This window comes from Vipera berus, assembly GCF_964194415.1.
Source record: "Vipera berus genome assembly, chromosome: 7".
Taxonomy (NCBI): Eukaryota; Metazoa; Chordata; class Lepidosauria; order Squamata; family Viperidae; genus Vipera; species Vipera berus.
In genome coordinates this window covers 14,214,128-14,233,861 of record NC_138209.1, presented here as the reverse complement: position 1 = coordinate 14,233,861, position 19,734 = coordinate 14,214,128, and the positions used below count along the sequence as shown (strand labels likewise).

Sequence of the window (19,734 nt, the reverse complement as noted above, 5' to 3'; positions counted from 1 at the left end):
CAAGACCCCTGCCAAACCCATATGGTAAAAGCATTGAATTCTCCCTCCTCCCTCTGGGTCAGGTGACGTTGCCCAATCAAGTGGAAAAATATTGTTATGAGAAAGCATCTCTAGCTCTGGCCAGACACCTGGTGTAATGTCCTTGAGTCTCATGGTCTAGCCTCTTAATCTTTGAAGTTGGCAAGTTCATTGGCAAGCTGAGAAGCAATATTTGTCGCACCAGCAAAACCATGCTTCAAAACTTGACAGATACTTTTTTCAGTTTCCCAGTCTAGCTTTCAGTTCTGGTATTCCCTGGAGATTCCCGTGGGAATAGCAACCAAGCCCAACCCTACTTAGCAATAACAATAGCACTTATACCATCTCTGAGTGGTTTACAGAGTAAACATATTGCCCCCTACAATCTGGGTCCTTACTTTACCAGCTTCAGAAGGAGGGAAGACTGAGTCAACCTTGAGCCGGTCAGGATCGAACTCCTGGCAATCGGCAGAGTCAGCCTGCAATATTGCATTCCAGCCACTGCACCACCAAGGCTCTACTTAATCTCTCAACTGAAGCAAGGTCAGTCAGGTGCTGTTGTTCGTTGAAGCCTTTCCTTTAAAAAGTAAGTTTCTGCTCAGATATACACTTTGATATAGCTCCACTTTATTTTTCCATCTAGGTACAACAGTAACTGTGGTCTATTCTAGCATACTTTGGCCAGTTTTATGCAAGTTGCTCCACTTCTAAAGGGCATATATAAATTGCAGAATCCCGTGTTTAAATTAGTACAAGGTTGGGTGATTTGGGAGTAGGAAGTTAATTAGTGGAATACTGCCTTAATCTAAGATTAGGAAGCATTAGGAAGTATAATATTAAGATGGAGTGGGAAAGTTGTAGTTTGGTTCTTTGGAGGCAGTCGTGTTTTTTTTTCCCTCGGCAATACTTCTATGCAGTTTGAACAAACCAAGCTTTTAAATGAATTATAAAGCAGAACTGACTGGACCAGATCTTCCCTCACTCTGCCATTGGCAACAAGTGGTTAATACTCAGTTTTGCAGTGCTGTGAAAATGTGTGGTACACCTGAGGCTAAATATGTTGTTGATCTCTCCAAATGTATTGTTCACCTGGATTACTTCTAAGTTAATAGATTTTGAAAGAATGTGTTATTAACACATCATATTGCATTATTTTATAAAAAACAAGATATTAATTAGACACAATGATTGGGGGATTTCCATGGAAGCTGTGAAAAATGACAGCTGTATAACCTAGTTTGATGCTTATTGGCACAGAAGTAGCACCTTCTTAATTAAGGATGGAATAAGTTTTTTTCTAAGAATTGAGAGTTTTCCTGTAACATAAGCCTACACCCTTTATAATCAGTTAAGCTCAAAATAGTCTGTTAAATGCCAGGTGTTTGTCCTGTTTTTCAGCCCAAAGCAGGACAATCTGGAAGCTATTGAACTACGTAAATTGCTATATGTGGCATAGTGGTCAGTTCTGGGACCTTTTTTTGCTTTTACTTCCACATGTGAATATGACCAGTTTTGTTCACTTTTATCTGCATGAGTCTCACATAGAGATCTTCCACTGCAGTTAAAGGTAATCATTTGTGTAGCCCAGGAAAATAGGTAGTTAAGGAAACATCAACAAAATACAATAAGATCATGATGATGGCACCACAAGAGGGTGCTAGAAATTCCTAAAAGAAAAGGGCACCCCAGTAATGAGTTACTGAGGGCCCCTAGGAGAGAACTAGTAAAATCTACCAGATTTTAATAAAAGCCCGCCAAAAGATAAGTTGTGTGGCCAGGTGAATTTAGTCATCCAATAAGAATTGCAGATGTAATGTAGGAACTGTATAAATATCTGCTGTGAGGACATGCGGTGCACTTGGTTTGAGATAGTCTCAAGTGAAAATTCTTAAACTCTGTGCAGACATAAAGTTTTTCAAAATGTTACCACCCACCTTTGTATGATTATTTGGGCTAACTTACACTGAGTGAAATGAGCCATCCAGCTTTGGACTGGGCCAACAGTGGTGATCCCCTTAGAGCAGGGGGGGGTCTTCAAACCTGGCCCTTTTATGACTTATGGACTTCAACTTCCAGAATTCCTCAGCCAGGCACGCTGGCTGAGGAATTCTGGGAGTTGAAGTCCACAAGTCACAAAAGGGCCAAGTTTGAAGACCCTTGCCTTAGAGCCTGCTTAAATCAAATGGTTATTTTCTGGGTGTCTGCAGCTAATGCAAGCCCAAGAAAAGGGTCTCCTTTAAGGATGCACCTTAAAGTGCTCCAACACTGGAAGGTTTAAGAAGAGATTGGACACCCGCTTGTCTGAAATGGTATAGGGTTTCCTGCCTGAGCAGGGGGTTGGACTAGAACAGGGGTGTCAAACTCAATTTCATTGAGGGCCGCATCAGCATTGCGGTTGCCCTCAGGGGGCCAGGTGGGTATGGCCAGGGTGGGCGTGGCCTACTGGGTGGGCATGGCTAGAGTGCATATGGCCTACTGGGTGGGCGTGGCCAGCTCTACATCGTTCGCATCAAGGGTGCCTATGGGGGCCTGGGCAGGAGTGGGACAGATCTGAGGATCTCTGGCAGAAGGAGGGTCTCTGGGCCAGGGCCAAGGCAGCGGGGGCCGTTCCCTCACTGTTTCCAGGATGGTTTCGCGGGCCAAAATGAAACCACTTCGCGGGCCGGATCTGGCTCCCGGGCCTTGTGTTTGACATGTCTAGACTAGAAGATCTCCAGTCTCCTTCCCAACTCTGTTATTCTGTTAAGTGCCCTTTCCTCTCTGGATCTGAATAGCTGCACATCTCTGTTTGACACAGATTTATTCTTCTTTTTCTTTCTCCTGCTTTCCCATTCTGTTTTCCTTCATTTCTTTTTATTTGTTGTTGTTGTTAGCTGCGAAGTCATGTCCGACCCATCGCGACCCTATGGACAATGTTCCTCCAGGCCTTCCTGTCCTCTACCATCTTCTGGAGTCCATTTAAGCTCACGCCTACTGCTTCAGTGACTCCATCCAGCCACCTCATTCTCTGTCGTCCCCTTCTTCTCTTGCCCTCAACCTTTCCCAGCATTAGGCTCTTCTCCAGTGAGTCCTTCCTTCTCATTAGGTGGCCAAAGTATTTGAGTTTCAGCTTCAGGATCTGGCCTTCTAAAGAGCAGTCAGGGTTGATCTGCTCTAGGACTGACCGGTTTGATCGCCTTGCAGTCCAAGGGATTCTCAGGAGTCTTCTCCAGCTGTTCTGTACCAGCCTGCTACCGGCCCTGCAGAAAAGGCAGGGACAACCCCTTTTACAAGAAGGCAAGAGGCTGGAATACGCCTGCCAAATTTATAGCTACAAAAACAAACAAGACACGAACCAAGAAACAGGAGCTTTAAGAAACAGGAACTATCCAAGCGGTTGCCTTCAGCAAACCAGCCCTCCCACACATTCCCCTTATATAGAGTTCAGGGCGTGGCTTCTCTCTGCCTCCTTCTGAGGAGCCCCATTGCCTTCCTCTGTTTACTCCTACTTGACTGCCTCCTGCGTCGGGCATCCTTGAACAGGGCCAGCTGTGGGTCATCTTCATCCACGCTGTCAGGCTCACACAGCTGGGTCTCCGTGGTGACCAAGTGGGAGGGGCCTGGCTGAGGGCTCTCATCAGCAAGATCTTCAACCCCCTCAGCAAGGTCTTCAACACCCCCCTCCTCCTCTGAGTCGTCCGACCCAACTGCTGAACCCACAGGCTGACCCTGAATCACAACAGCAGCACCATAGTTCAAAGGCCTCAATTCTTTGGCGCTTAGCCTTTCTTATGGTCCAACTTTCACTGCCATACATTGCAACTGGGTAATAAACTTGTTGAGGTTCAGATGACAGAAGTTATCCCATTCAGTCACGACTGAATGGCTTTCTTTTCAGGCTGAGCATATATGGCTGGTTTCAGTGGCAAACTAAGAAACAAACTTCAGAAAGTAGGTGACCAGAACGAAGAAATGGACAGGGCCAAGACAAAAGCCTAAATGGGTTGAATTTACAGTTCAGCTCACCTTACTTAAATGTCATTTAATTAAATGAAATTAGTTCTCATTTACTTAATTACTATGCACATCTCTCATCTTAAAAATGATACGTTGGGAGGAATCTTTGGATTGGCCCCAGGAGGAGGGCCTGAGATTCTAGGGTGCTATTCACACCTGAAATAATTGGGGTTTTCCCCTTGTATTAAATCAGGGGTCTTGACTCTTTTATGACTTGTGGACTTCAACTCCCAGAATTCCTCAGCCAGCGTGCCTGGCCAGGCATGCTGGCTGAGGAATTCTGGGAGTTGTGCCTGTCCAGGCACGCTGGCTGAGGAATTCTGGGAGTTGAAGTCCACAAGTCACAAAAGGGCCAGGTTTGAAGACCCCTGTATTAAATACTGACTAATTGTATCAATTATACATACCTTGTTGTAGAGCTTATCTGTAACACTCCATACATTTACATAGGCTTATTTACTTATAGCTACAAAATCCCTAATATTTTTAATTTCAGAGGCACCAACAGGGTAAAACAAGGTTGTGCATCAACTAACTGTGTCCTTAAACATATATTTATTTGGGACTTCACATTTGCTGTGCAACCCCCCCCCCCCTGCCACCCCCAGGCACCCCTTCTTTAAGGGGACACCAACAGGTGTACTAAGTGCCCCAAAATTTTCTCTGAAGCATTTTTCTTTAAATTCAGATGTGAACAGCTGTATAAACCCTAGTATTGGGTGAGGCCAGGACAAAAACAATATCTGATTTAATTTCACTTGTACTTGAATCTATAATTAAGGTACTTATTCTCTAAAATATTCTCTCCTTCTGTCTCGTTGAAAATTACTATTTAATGACAACAGTGGGAGATCTCCGGAGCCACACACAAGATTGCTGGCCTCTATAAGTGCAGGACTTATTTTAAATAGGGCAGCACAAAATGTGATATGGGAAAGCTTAAGGAGAGCTTAAACAACTTTTAAACAACTTTGCTTTGAATACAGGTCAGCCTCAACTTATGACTGTAATTGATCCTGGAAGTTCAGTTGTAAGTCATTGTGGTTGCTAAGTAGGACATCATGTAACCTGGCCCAATTTTACAGTTGTTGTGGTGGTCATGCAGTTGTTCAGTGAATAGATTTTACCAGCGGTGGGACTGAAATATGTGAACAACCGGTTCTCTGTGTGGAATGCTGCTTCCGGAAGTCCGTTCTGGGCCTGGGCAACAAAAAATTAGCTACCAGTTCTGCCGAAGTGGTGCGAACCAGCTGAATCCCACCACTGGATTTTACCCAATGTCCATTGTTTTCCCCAGAAACTGGAAGTTTGCTGCTGTCATAGCTTCAGAATTTGGTCATAAGTAACTTTTGAGGGATCCACTGTAACTTCAAACCAGTCATAAGTTGAGGACTACCTATTAAAAAAATGACCTTAGGGTAGAGTAGAGGGATGATTTAAAAATTTTACTCCTTGTGCTGATGTCCATTTCTCAGCTATTAATCACTATTTGGTCTCACTTTCTGATTTATCAAGTGCAATAGTGTAAAAGAGAATTATAAAAACATTAGCTCCGTTGATAAATATAAAAGTGTTCAGGAGATTGAGAGAAGGCAAGGCCATTTTATGATGTCCAACCAAGCCTAGAACCTTCAAATTGAAATTCTGGGGGACAAAGTAAACAGCTCTTAACTTATTTCTAGTATGAATTTCTCAGCCAGTCAGTCTCACCAAACTGGATGGTGTTCCTGCAACAATATGGAAATAATACAGTGATAATAATACAAGCAAATAACAATTAAAATGTGTTTTCATGTTTATAGAAGCAGTTACAGGTTTTTTTACAAAGCTGTTTTTTTATTATTGTTACATTTTCTTTTGTGGAAAAAACAGGGAAAAACCCAAAAGCTGCTTTCTTCCTCCATTTTGCTCCATGCTCATTTGCTTCCTCTGTTTTAAAACATTCAAGCACACACATAGCAGTTCATACTGTCTGCCCAACCCCTTCACCATGTCCACCCATCAGCTTTGGCTGGTTGCTTATTAAGAGCTGCAGCTTTACAGACTGGAAAAACTGGATTTGAAATGGGGAAGGTGAATCACTCTGCAAGTTCACTGGACTCCAGTTTGCAGAGGCTACCATGACTTAGGCAAGCTTGCTGTAAAAGCTTTAGAAAATGCACACAATGTACTGATGTATCAGTCGAGGCTTCACACATTGGTTTACCAAAAGAGTATCACCCTGGATTGGTTGCTGTCACCCAAATGTATATAGAACATCGTAGTGGGTCTTATTACAGGTGGAGATGAAACAGCATACAGGGGGGAGGTACGAAAACTATCCATAAGGCGTTCAGAGAACAACTTGCACCTGAACATCGGCAAGACAAAAGAGATGGTGCTAGACCAGGGCTTTTCAACCTTTTCACCCATTGTACCTCTTTTAGGATATGGCAACATTCGAGTACCACCAGTCGCCTAGCAAGGTGTCAAAAACATGATGACCAAAAAAAAAGGAAAAAAGTGATGAAGTACAGGTAGTCCTCGACTTACAACAGTTCGCTTAGTGACTGTTCGAATTTACAATGGCACTGAAAAAAGTGCCCCCCAAGCCACAGCCAAGCAAGACACCTGCCTGCCCGCCCAGCGACACTCTTCCTCCTGTCCGAGGTTTTCATTGTTGTGAGCATTTCTGCTGAGGATTGGCAGTGGGGGTGGGGGGTGTTTGGTTTTTATTCCCCCCCGTCTTCTGGGTGGTTGCAGCAGGTTTTGGTCACTTCACATGACCCTGGGACACTGCGACCATCATAAATATGAATCAGTTGCCAAGCATCTGAATGTAAATCACAAAACCCTGGAGATGCTGCAACATTCCAACTGATTGGCGCTTCTGGGCTCAGCAGAAGTGCCAGGATCAGCGCCGAGCTCCAGCTGGAGCCTAGCGCTGATCCTGGTGCTTCCACTGAGCCTTGCAGCTCCAGCCATCTCTCGCTCAGGCTTGTGCGGTGCTGCCACCGGTTCAGCTCATTGCCCTCCCCTGCTACCACTTTTCTAGTATGGTCGTGTACCACCTGCCAGGTGCCAATGTACTACAGGTGGTACCTGTACCACTGGTTGAAAAGCCCTGTGCTAGACTTCCAAAGGAAAAGAGAGGAACCTGCCCCACTTTACATCGGGGGGGGGGGCTGTGTGGAGAGAATTTCCTCCTTTAAATTCCTGGGAGTCTACCTCTGTGAAGATCTTACCTGGAAAGTCAATACAACCCAGGTGGCCAGAAAGGCCCAACAGAGACTCCACTTCCTCAGGGTTTTGCGGAAGAACAGGGTAGAACAACAGCTAATGACCTTCTTTTACCGGTCTACTGTAGAGAGCGTCCTCTCACACTGTATTGTGGTTTGGTATGCTGGCCTGACAGCCGCGGATAGGAAAGTATTACAGAGGGTGGTGAGCACAGCACAAAACATCGTGGGCTGTCCCCTGACACCACTGGATGACATCACCAGGGCTCGCTGCCTTGGAAGAGTGAGGAAAATTCTTAGGGATGACTCACACCCTGGTCGGTATCTCTTTACTCTCCTACCATCGGGTAGGAGATACAGGAGTATAGCCAGCCATAGCAACAGGCTGAAGAACAGCTTCTATCCATGGGCTGTCAGTCTCTTGAACGGGATATAATTTTATAATTTTATGTATGATTGACTTGCGAGGCCGGTATGTTGTGCAATTAGCTCACATGGTGTAACAAGATGGTGGGTTTGTTGTCACTGTGAGTTGTGGGGCGGGGCATGAAGGGAGGCTCAGCCAATCTCAATGTATACATGGTTGTACTTTGACAATAAAGGTTTATTCATTTAAGTTGTTGATAGATCTTCATTTATGGTACATACAGTCTACACTGGAGCTGCCCTTTGCTATAGGAACTATGGAAACTGTAATATACTGGGCAGACCACTTGCCAATATAGCTCAACTTAGTCTTCTCTTACTAGCAGTAGTAAAGATCTTGAGCAAGGTTCTGGTTCCTGAACCATTTTAAACAAAAGGTTGTTGGAAATGGAAATAGAATTCTCTATAGATAAAACATCATTTTTTAAGATAATCCCTTCTTCAAATGCAGGGGGCACAATGGCTCAGCGGTTAAGATGCTAAGTTTGTCAGCTGAAAAGCTGATAGCTGGCTTACAGACCTGAGCACTGAATGGCGGGGTGAGGTCTCGTTACTTGCCCCAGCTCCTGTCTAACTAGCAGTTCAAAAGCATGCAAATGCGAGTAGATAAAATAAATACCACATTGGTGGGAAAGGTTACTGCATTCCATATTCTCAAGCTGATCACATAATGAAAGAAAAATGTCTCTCAGACAATGCAAAACTCCCTTGGCTGAGAATTGTAGACGAGCACCACTCCCTTGAGTCAGTGACAACTGGACAGGGAAAACATTTAACTTTCTTCAAATGTGTATAGATGGTTGAAAAGCCAGGTGGAATAAATGACAAAGATATTGAGATGTGGTGGCACAGTGGTTAGAATGCAGTATTGCAGGCTGACTCTGCTCAATGCCAGGAGTTCAATCCTGACTGGTTTAAGGTTGACTCAGCCTTCCATCCTTAAGAGTTTGGTAAAATGAGGAACCAGATTGTTGGAGGCAATCTGTAAACCACTTGGAGAGTATTGTAAAGCACTATGAAAACAGTATATAAGTCTACGTTCTACTGCTATTGCTATATAGTCTAGTACAGTGTTTCTCAACCTTATAACTTTTAGCGGCATGCTGCATGCTGGATAGGGAATTCTAGGAACTGAAGTCTACAGCCCTTAAAGTTGGCAAGATTGAGAAACATTGATCTAGTAGGAACTCCATTTCTCACTGGCTGCTTTGTCTGTGTTAGAAATTCTGTTTATATATAGTACCACAGAGCAAACAAAGAATACAGTCACCATGTGCTTTACTGCTCAGTTGTTAAGCTGTAACAGGAAACTCTCCTCAGAACATAAAGAACCATAGATAAAAATCATAGATGCAAACTAAACACTGCCATCTACTGGCTGAATTATTCTGTAATGGTTGCAATACAAAATACATTCTAACATGTATTCCAACAGTCTGGGCAGAAGCTGAAAAGCAGACGAGCCAGTATTTCTTTGGATACTGTACATATAGCAGCAAGGTGGCACTTTTATTCATAATGCATATTTTGCCCATGACATTCTTTTAGAAACATCGGCATTGCTTTCTACATAATGTTTTGGTTCTTTTGTTTGTGCTGTCATGGGGGGAAAGAATTAGTTAGAATTTTATAGCTTTTTTTTAATCCTCTGGTTCTGAAGGTATAATTCAATTGTTTTTTAGGTTTGCTTTTACCATGTATTTTGCAAAACATAAAGAAATGTTGCCTTAGTTTTCATGCCACACAGTACCCATAGGTATAAACCTGGGTTTTTATACTTTCTCCATTATACTGTAACCAACATTCACAGTCACTGAAATGCAACAAAATAGGGAACTAACTCCATCACCCATCCCTTTATGCAATAGATTGCAAAGGTCAAACCTGTTTTTAAATCCTGGTTCCTTCCAACTTTATTATTATTATATATTATATTATATTTAGATTCCCAAACAAAAAGAGAATCGGTCTCTTCATTCAATAGGACTTTTATTAACTTCCTCAAGGTCTCCTATCATCATAAAAGCGATGAACACTTGCGCATTTTGCTACATTGTTGATTTTTATCTTCAAAGTGAGTTGGGCAGATTTAGTCCCATTATCTAGTCCCTTTGTAGGTGAAAAACCAAGGTATGTTTCTCAGGAAAAATGGGTAAGGCAAAGGTAGTTCATACTGTTGACAACACACTAAACATTATTTCTGCAGCCTGCAGTATGAACTACTTGCAATGCAATCAGTTCAATGTATTTAAATGATAAGCTTGAAATAGAGCATTTGAGTGTTGAAAAGGAGCTTTTTTTTTAGCTTGGAGCAATAGTTGAATTGGTTAAGCAGTCCCATTTTGCATTCCCAAGGGCTTGGTCCCCAGTAATGCCCCCCACATTCACACTTCGGTTTTGATCTTAGACATGTCACCATGTCTTGCAGTGTTGAGATCTAAAATAGGTTGCTGTGGACTACTTTTGTTGCGCTGTTCGCCTTTTGTTTTCCTCTGGGCACAATATCGACATATTGTGGCTTTTGAGTGAGTTGGAAAAAAGGCATCTTCAAAGAATCATTTTCTTTGTGTGGAACTATCATTTTAAAAGAATTTTTCTAATAGCGGACAGAAAAATAAAAATAAAATGTAACCATCTAATCCCTAGTGAAAAGAAGAGCTTAATCTTAGCACAATAGTCATTATGGTGGCAACTCACTATAATCCAGTTGTGTTTGGAAGGATTGATGGCTGAATCTCAGAACTGCTGTGATTTATTTGTTTGTTTTATTTATATTATTTTTACAACTAACTCAAGCCAGCGAACATACGCCTTCCTTCTTCTATTTTCCCCAGCAACTACCCTGTGTGGTTAATTGGGCTTTCATGGCTAAGGTGGGACTTGAACTCACAGTCTTTTGCTTTCTAGCCCAGTGCCTTAAGCATAAGACCAAATAGGCTGGATTGTATGCTGTATTGGATTTTGTGCAGCAGGCAGGACATTCAACTAGGTGAACGTTGCGGTTCTTTCCAACTTCCTGATTTCATTGCCTGAAATTGTCCATTGTTGTCTTCTAAAGATGGAACTTAGGGTCATGCAAGATTCTCTGAAAACCAACGAACAACTGTGCATAAATATATGCAGCCACTATTTTAAGACAGTGTTGACTGCATTCTGAATAAACTACTTCAACAAAACTTTTTTAATGCCAGATAATCTCACCAAAATTAAACAACTTACTTTTAACATTAAAACTTGGACAGTTTATTTATTCTATAAACTCTTTTGCCCAATGTATGATAATAATTTTTTTTTAAAAAGTTAAAGGAGTCTCTGTGGATTTTACTCTGCTAGTCGTTGCCGACTATAAGGAGCGGTGGTCATCTCAGTGTCAAGGCCATTGAGCCACACATTTCCATCATCATGTGGCCTTTATGATAACACAGAGAACTGTTACCTTCCCAGCAAAGTGCTACCTATTTATCTACTTGCATTTGCATGCTTTCAAACTGCTAGGTTGGCAGGAGGTGGAGCAAGGACAGAAGCTCACCCTGTTGTGTGGTGCTTAGGTCTCAAACCTGGATTGCTGGCTTTCCAGCCAACAAACCCGGCATCTTAACTGCTGAGAAATCGTGCCATCCCTGTGATACTGAATAATAGGTCCAAAACAAACAAACTACACTTTATAGTAGTACAAAGTATGAATAAGGCTTATACGTTCAAAACTTGTATAAATAACCAAGCCTCTTAAATCAATGACAAAAAGTGAATTAATCATGTATTCCTTTTGTTAATTGTAACCGTAAGATTTATTATAAAGATATTTGCTCAAGTCCACACGATACAGCTATGAATATCTGATACACAGCTAAGTTAGAACAAATAATTAGGGTTTGAGACTTAAAGTGGAATATAGAATTTTTCCTACTGTTAAATGTTATGGATGGTGAAACTAATAGGGATTTTTTCCCATGTCCTTCAGTTTCATAACAGCCATTTCAAAGGTCCTTGAAATACAATCTCCTTTACATACAGTTTCTTAAGAAAACCCATGTGGAAATGTTAATAAAAAGGAATCCAGGAATCAGACTGAAATTAAGGAAGGTTTTTATACGTAATCTGTTATAATTGTTCAGAATATATATAGTTTGTATAATAAAAAACATTGTGCAGATTAACTGATAAGCAACCGTAGCTGAGTTTTATGCAAACAAGAAATTTCATGGTTTGACCAACAAATAGAGGCTGTCCTGAGATGGCTTGAACTATAGTAGATATGAGAACAGTCTTTGCTTATAATTCTCTTAGTTGCTTTGTACAGGTGTTGTTTGATTTAATTTCTGTGTTTACTTGCAAGCTGTATTCCTTTTCTTTTACCACAAAAAGAAAAACAAACCTGTTGGTATTGGATAACAGGGTTGAATTTTGGCAAGAAATACGATGTGTCTCACAAAACAAAGACTTGTACTTTGAACTCAGCCTGAAGATGAATAAATATAATGAACAATCATTTTTTGATTGGAGTCCTGGCTGTGTAAGTATTATCTATTGAGGCTTGATAAAATAGGAGTTAATGGACTTCGGTAATGCTGTTTAACTTGATTATTACTTTCTGGTCAGTTGCCAGAACTGGAACAAAACAAGATTTTAAAATTCCAGCTGCATTACATTTGCTATTTTAGAGTGAATATGCTTATGATCTTCTCACATTGAGGTCTATTTCATGAGCAGCAATAAAAAATCTTATTTATATATCTTGTCTGCCTACCATTTTAGTTATGCCATTCTTATAGTAGGTCCTTTTTTATAGTTTCAACTTTTTTGCTTTGTGTGTGTGTGTGTGTGTGTGTGTGTGTATGTGTGTGTATATATATGTGTGTGTGTGTGTGTGTGTGTGTGTTTGTGTGTGTGTGTGTGTATCAACTGTCACCTTGTATATTTCTTCTGTAAAGACACTATTGCTTAAGACTGAAAGCGGTGGGGGGCCCTCTAATATTTAAATATATAATGCAAACATTTCCATTACTAAGGCAATAACCTTCATGAGATGCTAGCATTCAATGTAGACGCCTTTATTGTACTTGTTTTAAGCCAGACATGTCAAACACAAGGCCCGGGGGCCGGATCCGGCCCGCGAAGTGGTTTCATGTGGCCCACGAAGCCATCCTGGAAACAGTGAGGGAACGGTCCCCACTGCCTTGGCCCTGGCCCAGAGACCCTCCTTCTGCCAGAGACCCTCAGATCTGTCCCACTCCTGCCCGGGCCCCCATAGGCACCCTTGATGCAAACGATGTAGAGCTGGCCACGCCCACCCAGTAGGCCATACACACTCTAGCCACGCCCACCCAGTAGGCCACGCCCACCCTGGCCATTCCCACCCGCCCCCCTGAGGGCAACCGCAATGTTGATGCGGCCCTCAATGAAATTGAGTTTGACACCCCTCTTTTAAGCTTTTAAGTTTAGTCACTTAAAAGGAATCTCTGTCTTTATTTCAGCTAAACTACGGTATTTTAAACATTCCTCTCATATCGTCTGCTCTTAGAATGCTGATATACAATTTTCACTGACAATGTTTTTAACTGATGGCTGCATATATGTAATGAGAAAATTAAGGATTGCAGATTTATTATACTATTGATTGACCTGCTTTGGATCTGTCTGCCAAACCCCTAGAATATTCTGCTTTATTACCTTGAGAGTTGCCAAATTGATAAATGAAGACTTTGAGGGAATTTAATTTTTTTGTTTCATACTGAACTAGATCTACATACCAGTTTTAATAACACTGTGTGTGGTCTCCAAGCTCCAGCTGTTTATATATTTAAGACCAGCTGAGTCTTAGGAAGTAAATAATTACAGTAATTTCTTTCTTCAGCCCTGAGGGATTAGTCATTGGAGGAAACAAACATTGCCCAAGATTGCAGGTAATGTTTCTGAAACATGTCAAATGTCTATGAAAAATTGTCCCTTTTTTTGCTCTAATTGCTGCTTTGAAAAGGTGGACAAGCTATAGAAGTTCCATGAAAATGGTTTGCTTTTTATGAAGCTAGAAAATCTTAGTTATCAGGCATGTCCACAGGATCAAAAGGGTCAAGATGGCAGCCACGTTGGTGTGATTGAAACAAACATTCATTAAAAACAGAACTTTAATCACATCACTGTGGGCGCCATCGTGACTTTTTTTTAGTATACTTTATAGACACACCTGATAATCATAAAATGATGTCTTAATTCAGCTATTCTGGAGGCACTCCATCCCATCTCATCCTCTCAAAAAGATAATATAAATCCTAGCTGATAAATCTTCCTTCATCTTGCAATTCTGGGTTTTTGCTTAATTCTGATTTGAGTTTTACTTTTGACACCTTTTTATATAGATTAGTTTTGCAGTTTTGCCAATTAGGCTAGTGACCCCGCAACCTTTTAGGCACCAGGGACCGGTTCCGTAGAGAAAGGTTTTTCCACGGACTAGAGGGGACGTGGTTGTATGTGCTGCCTGCATCCTACAAATTGGGCTTCGCTTAAATGCGCAGCCCCATTGCTGACATGTTGCGGACCCGTGCCTGTTGCACAATTGAATGGAAATACGGTAAAAGGAAAATGAAAGGAAAAAGGAGAAAGGAGAAAGAAGGTATACAAGTTTGGCTGTCAGTTTAAGCCTATGTTTTACAATGTATTAATTAACTGCAAGGAATTAGCCGTGTAGCATTGTTCACAGTGCTTTCATTTATCAACATCTGAAAAAGTTTGACATACACAATGAAGTTACCAGGTAAGGAAACAGGATGGGAGCTAGTTTTGGTGTAGTGAGTAAGCCACTGAGATAAAAAATAGGAGTCTGTGAATTCTAGTCCCACCTTAGGCATGGAGCCAATTGGGTGAAAGGGGCATGTGCCAAGTACCTCAAAATCTTGCCAGAAAAGCTGCACTGACTTGTCCAAGCAGTCACCAGCAGTTGACAATGACCTGAAGACACGCAGACACATATATACACACACATACACATGGAGGAAACAAGATAGGTGGGTCTAATTTTGTCTACCCTGATATGTTTAATGGGAATGTGGTGGCTATGGGAATGCAGTGGCTTGTACAGTTAGGACGATGGGCTGATGAACGTGTTCGAGACCCATTGCTGCCACAACAGGGTAAGCTCCCGTCCTTCACTCCAGCTCCTGCCAACCCAGCAGTTCGAAAACGGGCAACCCGAAGTAGATTAATGGGTACAATTTTGGTGGGCAACTTCATGGGGACACAAAAGGAGGCCCCAAGTGGGTGTCCTCTAGGCAACGGTGGTACCACTGCCAAATTCTTTTGCCATGGAAGCACTTCAGTGCTTCTGACCTGGAGAGAAAAAAATATGTTTAGTAACAGTGATTAGGAAAGGATCCATTGTTTTCCATTATGACTTCCATTCCTCAGGAGTCAGCAATAGGTTCTGAATAATAATGCCAGTTTCATATGCTCAAGTCACTGTGATACAACTATGAATCTACATATAAACATAGCCTACTTTCCATTTCCTTTTGTGAAGCTTGTAGGCCCCTGTTGTGCTCTTACCACATTCCAGAATCTCAGCAATAGGCAAATTACAAATATTCTGAATCCAGCTTCACTCCTGTGGGTTGGAATCCACGTCATTCACAAGGTCATACCTGGGTTGAGTACCCAGACAACAAAGCAAAGCCTTTTGTTTACGGAGCTAGGTATGTGTGGCAGACCAGACAGGAAAAGCTGAGACTTTTCTTCAGTCTATATTTTAAGATGGAAAATCCTGGAAAATCTCAAGCCAATAACTAGTAAAAGGGAATCAGAAAGGGGAAAGTCCTGATTTGCAGAACTGTTATCTAGGTAGACAATATGTAGCTAAATGATTAATTAGCATTATGTCAAAATTATTCTTTATTTTCTGTCTATAAGATTAATTTCTTGTCTGTGATTATTATTGTCTGCACACAACTTCTGGCCTTTGATACTTGATGTACATTCACACCTCTTTGCCTCAGAGTTGTGTCTGTAATTTTGTGATCTGCCCAGAAACTTACACTTTTTAATATTTTTCTATGGTAAAACGTTGGCTGTTTTACCAACATAGTCTTTCTGTTCTCCCTGATGATGATTATTTTTTAGTATCTAACATTATAATGACAGTTTTTCGACAGCAACTACCAGCATTTCTTCAATAACTCCTGTTTTCTTGAGAGAGAACAGGTACTTCACAGCTAGGTTATTATCAAAATACAGCAGGTCTCCAATTCTGATAATGTCCATAATCTTTATTCAAAATTTAAGACAAGGTTATTTTTATGTGAACATATTATTAATGTGCTTTACTTTTTTTCTTTTAACAGATTGATGCAACGAGAGCTGTCTGTATCCTTTCAGCCTGAGCAGATCTTAGAAAGAATTTGTAATTGACGCTGCATGAAGTTTCCTAGCATTTGTACTGTGTCACATTTCCATGGGGACTGTACAAGATCCACTGAGGTCTACTAAGCTTTCATTAGTTACAGCTCATGAATCTCCTAAACACCAGTGCAAGCAAGCAAGCATAGAAAGCAACAGTAATGGATATCCTTTTACTACCCAGGACCAGCCTTCTGAAGGATGCTTGTTTGAGGTGAACTCTGACCGAGACACCAGTGTTCCAAAGAGTGAGTGGCATTGTGAATATGACACCAAGCATCCAAACATGCTTTCTCCTGGGTCCTTCACTTCTTCCAAAGAAGGCAACATGGCAGCTCCAGAACCAGTAAGTTATGCTAAGCAGGAAGGCTCCAGAGCCAAGATCCATGCCCCAGCACCTGAAGACCACACTTCAGGGCTTAGTGAAGTTAAAGTGTGTCTTATTCAGGAAGCTAACAGAAATATTCCAAGTGGTGGTGGACAAGCATATAATACAACTGATAAAGCAACCACACTGCCTGGAGGAGACCTTGATTGTGTGGAGAGCAAATCCAATGATTGTGTTACTCTTCCTTCCCCTCCAAAATATTCTGATATCCAGCAAGCAGCTCCTGCAGGGAAGGGACATGTGTGTGAAATTATTGTCTCTGAAAACAGTCGAGTCTTGGTTTCAAAAGATGAGTTGGATCTCAATCTGAAAGCCCCTGCTTGTGCGGAAACAGAATTGGGGAGTACAGAGTGTGCACTTTTTTGTCCCGAGACTGAGCAACAGACTACATCTGAATGCAACCTTAAGAGCCCTCCAGAGACATCGTGTAGTGATGAGCCTGCACCAAAGGTGGTTCCAAACTTGTCCAAATTCAAAGACACAGGGACAATGACAGCAAAGCCTGAGAACAGATCTGTAGATGCAGAGACAATAAGCAGGACTCATCAAGATGCTGAGGTTCAAGCTGTAGCTAGTGTGGAAAGCAAGTCATCTTCTACTAGCCCAAGTATCTTGACTGCATTCTTAAGAGAGAACATGTCTCCCGAAGCAAAACAGGTCCCAGATCAGTTGCACATTATTTATATGGGAGCTAGAGGGAAAGAGCAGTCTGAAGTAATTGGTGACTTTGCAGCAACTGTCCAAACACCTTCGTCTATGGGCATCATGCACAAGGCACATGTTCAAATACCAGCTACAACAGAAAGGCCCCTGGGAAGTCCTACTGTCAGACTTCAGGAGAATCTCACAAACATGCGTGACCCAATCTGCTCAGCTTCGTTGGATAAGGCAGAAGAGAATTCTCAAGAAACTTTGGCCAAGAGGACAGAAGTGCAAATGACAGACATGGCTAAAGATTGTGGCAATGTTCCACAGCAACTGTCAGACAGTTCAGTTTTGCAGAAAACAAGACCTATTTCCCAAATTAGTGTCAGTCCTAGTAATGAGCCTGTGTCTATCCAGCACCCTGCAAACTTTGATACTAAACTACCTCCGTGTTCTTCAATCCCAGCCATTGACGGTAAATATCAACACTCTGGTATCGACACACTTCACAGAACAACTGAACAAGCCAAGGCTATAGTTACCAGTATGAATACTGAGAGGACCCATCAGGAGAAACAGCTGCAGATCAAGACTGTTGATAACCTTGAGACAACTTTGCCTAGTTTGCCCATTGCTGTAAATTCAAAGAGAGAAGGAAAGGGTCATCTCATATCTGAAGAACAAAAGATGAATACAACAGGATCTGTTACTGGTTCTCAAACAATGAGTGCTCCAGTTGTAGCAAAAAACAAGCAGGATACGGTTCCTGGGGATACCAAGGCAGAAACTTTAGTCAATCCCAGTCCAGCTTCTGAGCTGAGTAGAAGTTTTGCCACTGCAATAGGAATCCAGAATGATGAAATCCAGAAGGGTCCAGTGCTTGATGTATTGGCTGCTCCTACGTCTTCAGGTCCTACACCACGTCTTGGTGAAAAGAAGAAAGGACTCAAGGCTATCGCTGCTGAGGCGAAAGTGCATCTGAAGCAATCCAAGCGTGTCAGGGATGTCATGTGGGATGAACAGGGCATGACCTGGGAGGTTTATGGAGCAACTCTAGATCCAGAATCTTTGGGAATTGCTATCCAGAACCACTTGCAGAGGCAGATCAGAGAGCACGAAAAACTCATTAAGTCTCAAAGCTCCCAAGCCCGTAAATCCATTTCTTCAGATACGTCCTCAAACAAAAAACTGAAAGGGAGGCATCACAATGTTTTTCATTCCATGCTACAGAATTTTCGACGCCCAAATTGCTGCGTTCGTCCAGCTGCTTCTTCTGTGTTAGACTGAAAAAAAAAATCAGAAATGAAGATGGGAAAGTAACATCATTTGTGCGCATTTGTGTATTTGTACAAGGAACTCTATGGATGTTTGAGTTTCTAATACACTGATACAGGGTTGAGGGGAGAGGAAATTATGACAGTGTACTTTATTCCCACTAGTTAACATGCCTTCATCTGTCTAATTTCTACAAATGACACATGAAACATTCATGTTCAGGCTGAAACCTCCCAGTCAGTTGCCAAATAAAATATGAGTACCTCGTGAAGCACAATTCAGAACTGTCAGGTTACAGTAGCTTTAGATAAAAAGAGAGGGGCGACAAAATCTTAAATAGATTGGTGGGGTTTTTTTCATGAGATAATGTAGAAAAAGATTCCCAAACTGAGGAGTGGAAAGAAGGAAAGCTGGGTTGGGTTCAAGTAGAAAGATTAGAAGGAATGGTGCTTTCTTAACTGTATAAACCCTTCAAAGTTGAGACTCATCTACAGATTAGATCCAGGACCTGGTGCCCAAACCCTTTCAGCTGAGTTTTACTGTAGGCCAGAATTCCCCAACATTTCTGGCTTTGTGGACTGGCAGGGGTGAGAGGTAATGGTTCTGTGCGAGTGGCCGGCAAGCGGGCTCACACAGCTCCATTCGTGCGAGTGGTGTGCACACGTGCCTGCCGCTCACTTAAATGGAGTGCTCCCGCTTACCCACTGCTCACGCAAGTGAGGGTGCCTGTGTGTGGGCACACATTCGCCAGCCATTTCCACAGCCTGGTTGCAAACCCGCGGCCCACAGGTTGGGCACCCCTGCTGTAAGCCCATTGGCAGCCACTGTCAGCCTTGCCCCACTGAAAGTGATTAATCTCAAATGAAAAGTGCATAAGTGTCCAATTATCCTTCAAAGCCAGATTTGAGACTTCTGTGTATTCATTTATATGCTGATTTTTCTTTTGTGTTTTGTGCCTTGTTTTATCTAATAATTTTCAGAGAATGTGTGTGTATGTGTATGTATGTGTGTGTGTGTGTACACATACACACACACACACATATATATACATATATATATCAATGGAAATATAATTTAATCAAGAATGTAATGCAATAACTTTTATGAAGGATTTGCTATTAGAATAGCAGTTATAAAGAAGAAAAGTGAAACACGTAGAAAAAACGAAATATACAAAAATTATCACCATGTCAGTTTATACTTAGTTGGGTAACCTTTAGCATGAATTACAGCCTTACAATGTCTTCCCAAGAAGTAAACCAAATCCTTTAGTTCTGCAGCTGTTATAAAGTGAAACCAAGATTGAATGATTGCTTCTATTAACTGGGTTTTATTGCTGGGTCACTTCTGACTAACAAGTTTCTTTAGTTGGCTCCATAGATT

General features: G+C 41.8%; 1 protein-coding gene across 2 annotated transcripts in view; it reads left to right on the top strand.

The window, feature by feature from the left end:
• GPRIN3 (GPRIN family member 3) overlaps positions 1–19,410 on the top strand; it is a 31,734-nt gene extending 12,324 nt beyond the window's left edge. For both annotated transcript variants that reach the window (XM_081332764.1, XM_081332765.1), the window contains exon 2: positions 15,989–19,410. In XM_081332764.1, coding sequence (XP_081188890.1) covers positions 16,099–18,363 — 2,265 coding nt within the window. In that variant the 5' untranslated portion in view covers positions 15,989–16,098 and the 3' untranslated portion in view covers positions 18,364–19,410. The remainder of the gene's footprint in view (positions 1–15,988) is intronic.
• The last annotated feature ends 324 nt before the right edge of the window (positions 19,411–19,734 follow it).